General features: G+C 54.6%; 1 protein-coding gene across 1 annotated transcript; it reads left to right on the top strand.

Moving 5' to 3' along the window:
• The first annotated feature begins 430 nt into the window (after positions 1-430).
• On the top strand, positions 431-2,164 carry LOC115681039 (E3 ubiquitin-protein ligase ATL31-like). The gene has a single exon (XM_056310039.1). It carries the CDS (start codon positions 642-644, stop codon positions 1,890-1,892), a length of 1,251 nt encoding a protein of 416 aa, XP_056166014.1. The 5' UTR covers positions 431-641; the 3' UTR covers positions 1,893-2,164.
• Positions 2,165-2,738: the final 574 nt, after the last annotated feature.

Raw genomic sequence — 2,738 nt, 5'->3', positions numbered from 1 at the left:
ACAAATTTGGGGGATGCTCAAGGCTTCGAGCCAAAGACTTCTTTCCAATGTCACCCAATTCTGACCGTTACACAAAGTGGACTAATTTAATCGACGGAAAAATTTCAAAAAAAAAAAAAATTAAAGAGGTAGCGTGATTACAAGTCTGAATAAGCACACGATCCTCACTTTTGAAAAAACGAAGAAGATAAATTAAAAAAAAAAAAAAAAAGAAACCTCGAATGTCTTTTCCTTTGGAACCTTCTGCGGCTTCCCCCGAGCCCACGTGGCACATCATTACTGTACCGACAATCTCTTTGCATCACCCCATACGAAAATTCACACGAACCTGCTGTCCCCCCCCGGGCCCCACAACACCTTCGCCCCCTAAAATTCCACATCCTCTCTCTCTCTCTCTCCTCTCCTCTCCTCTCGTTCAACGCGCCTCTTTCTCTCTCTACATCTCTCGTTTATATGCTCGCAGGAGACGCTCCCCACAGCACAGACCATCCCCACAGCTCCCTCTCTCTCTCTCCCCTCCGCCGCCGGACGCCGCCGTGAACTGCCATGCTCCCTCCGACCCAAGCTAGCACACACTGACAGCTGATCACCCCTGCGGTCCGTACGAACCGACGGCGACGACGACGTTCGGTCTCTTCACGATGAGCTCCTCCCAGAATCTACCTCCCTCGCGGTTGTCGCTCGCGCTCCTGCTCCTGCTCCTGCTGTCATGCGCTTCCGCGCCGCGCGCTGCCGCGCAGACGGGCGGCAACACTCCGGCCGACGCCCAGGACCCGTTAGCCTACAAGCGCTTCAGCCCCTCCATGGCCGTCATCGTCGTGGTCCTCATCGCCGCCCTCTTCTTCATGGCCTTCTTCTCCATCTACGTCCGCCACTGCAACGACGCCAACTCCTCCAGCATCCGCCGCCCCGGCGGCGGCGGCGGGGCAGCCGGGACCGGCCGGTCGAGGCGCGGCGGCGGCCCCCGGGGCCTCGACCCGGCCGTCGTCGCGACGTTCCCGACGATCGTGTACTCGGACGTGAAGGGACTCAAGATCGGGAAGGGCGCGCTGGAGTGCGCGGTGTGCCTGAACGAGTTCGAGGACGACGAGACGCTCCGGCTGATCCCGAAGTGCGACCACGTGTTCCACCCCGAGTGCGTCGACGCGTGGCTGGCCTCTCACGTGACCTGCCCAGTGTGCCGCGCGAACCTGGTGCCTCAGCCCGGCGAGGCTCCGTTCGAGCTGCCTGAGCTGACCAGCGAGCCGGAGCTCGCCGGAGAGGACGAAGAGAACCGGAACCGGGACGGGGATCTGGAGCGAGCGATCGCGACGTTGGAGCGCGAAGACGACGAAGCCGAAGTCGCGGCGGACCGTCAAGCGGCTGAGCCGCCACCCGACGTGGTGGATCTGAACAAGACGCTAAACCGGAACCGTACGCGCACGGGGTCGCGATCGAGCAGGATGGCGCGGAGGCTCTTCTTCCCACGGTCTCACTCGACGGGCCACTCGCTTGTCCAACCGGGCGAGGACACGGAGCGGTTCACGCTGAGGTTGCCGGTCGAGGTGAGGAAGCAGATCGTGAACCGGCAGCTTACCCGGGCGATGAGCATGGTGGTGTTGCCCAGGGAAAGCAGCTCGCGGCGAGGCTATCGGGCCGGTGCCGGGGAAGGGAGCAGCAGGTTCGGCAGGTACTTCAGCTTCCGGCGGTTGGACCGGTCCGACCGATCCGAGCGCGGAGCTAAGTCGGACCGGTGGTTCTTCGGGAGAGTCACGCCGCTGTTCTCGAGAGCACCATCGTTGAGGTCGCCGAGGGTGGCGGCAGCCCGTGACGACGGAGGAAGCTTGGGTTCCCAGTGGGGCGGGACGGAGGCGGCTACATCAAACGGTGAACCACCTCGCCCGCCGGTTTAATTGCCACTGAGCTCCATTCTTTTTTCCTCCGCCGGAGCTGCAACGTTGATGGCTTTGTCAACTTGTAAAATGCAGATTCTTTATTTATTTTTTCTTTTTTTTGCCTTTTTATTTTTTCTTGTACTTTATTTTCCTTTTTTTTTGTTTCATTTTATGTTCTTTACTTAGCGCCCGTGAAATCGGGTGTATGGCCAACTGCCGAGTTAATGAAAAGAAAGACTAGGGTTTCCTCGCAAGCATGTGACGTTGATACAGTTGTGCTTGAGCTTGAACTAGCCTAGTTTTCAGAGTAACAACCTTTTTTTGTGGTTGGTTTATGAAGAGATTATGTTTGGTACATCAAAATAATTTTAAAATCACTAATTAGGTTATGGTTTTAATTGCTTAATTATAATCGAATGATTCTAGTGGACCGATGAAAGAAACTAATGTGGCTTTACTTTTGAAAGAACATCGACACGTGATTAAGGTCATTCGTGAACCTTCTTTTTCTAGTGAAAGTTGTCCAAAATATCCTAAACATACTATGCGGCGGCTAATTCAGTTTAAAACTTTTCAATTTGGCCAATTTAGTCATGAATCTTTTAACAATTTAGGAATGTGGCCCTTCTTACCAATATTAGCCGAAAATCGTTGACGTGATGGTCCAATCAGCGTTGGCTGTTCTACGTGAACGATTTTTACAATTTTTTTCTTTTTTTCTTTTCTTTCCATTTGTTTCCTTATTTCCTTTTGTTAGTCGCCGGGCCTCGGCGGTGGCTAGTGAGGATTACAAAGCCCCTCGCCAACGGCCGGTGAGGGCTGGCGAGGGCAATCCTCGCCTATGGTCAGCAATGACGGAGGGAA

The sequence above is a fragment of the Syzygium oleosum genome, unplaced genomic scaffold (assembly GCF_021117445.2).
Source record: "Syzygium oleosum isolate NSW1041296 unplaced genomic scaffold, Sole_v2.1 Sole_v2.03, whole genome shotgun sequence".
Lineage (NCBI taxonomy): Eukaryota > Viridiplantae > Streptophyta > Magnoliopsida > Myrtales > Myrtaceae > Syzygium > Syzygium oleosum.
Note: the sequence above shows the minus strand (reverse complement) of the source record. Positions and strands in the feature narration are given on the sequence as shown.

What these genes read in the sequence shown, in the direction of transcription:
- LOC115681039 (XM_056310039.1), top strand. Translation starts at nt 642, where the DNA reads ATGAGCTCCTCCCAGAATCTACCTCCCTCGCGGTTGTCGCTCGCGCTC.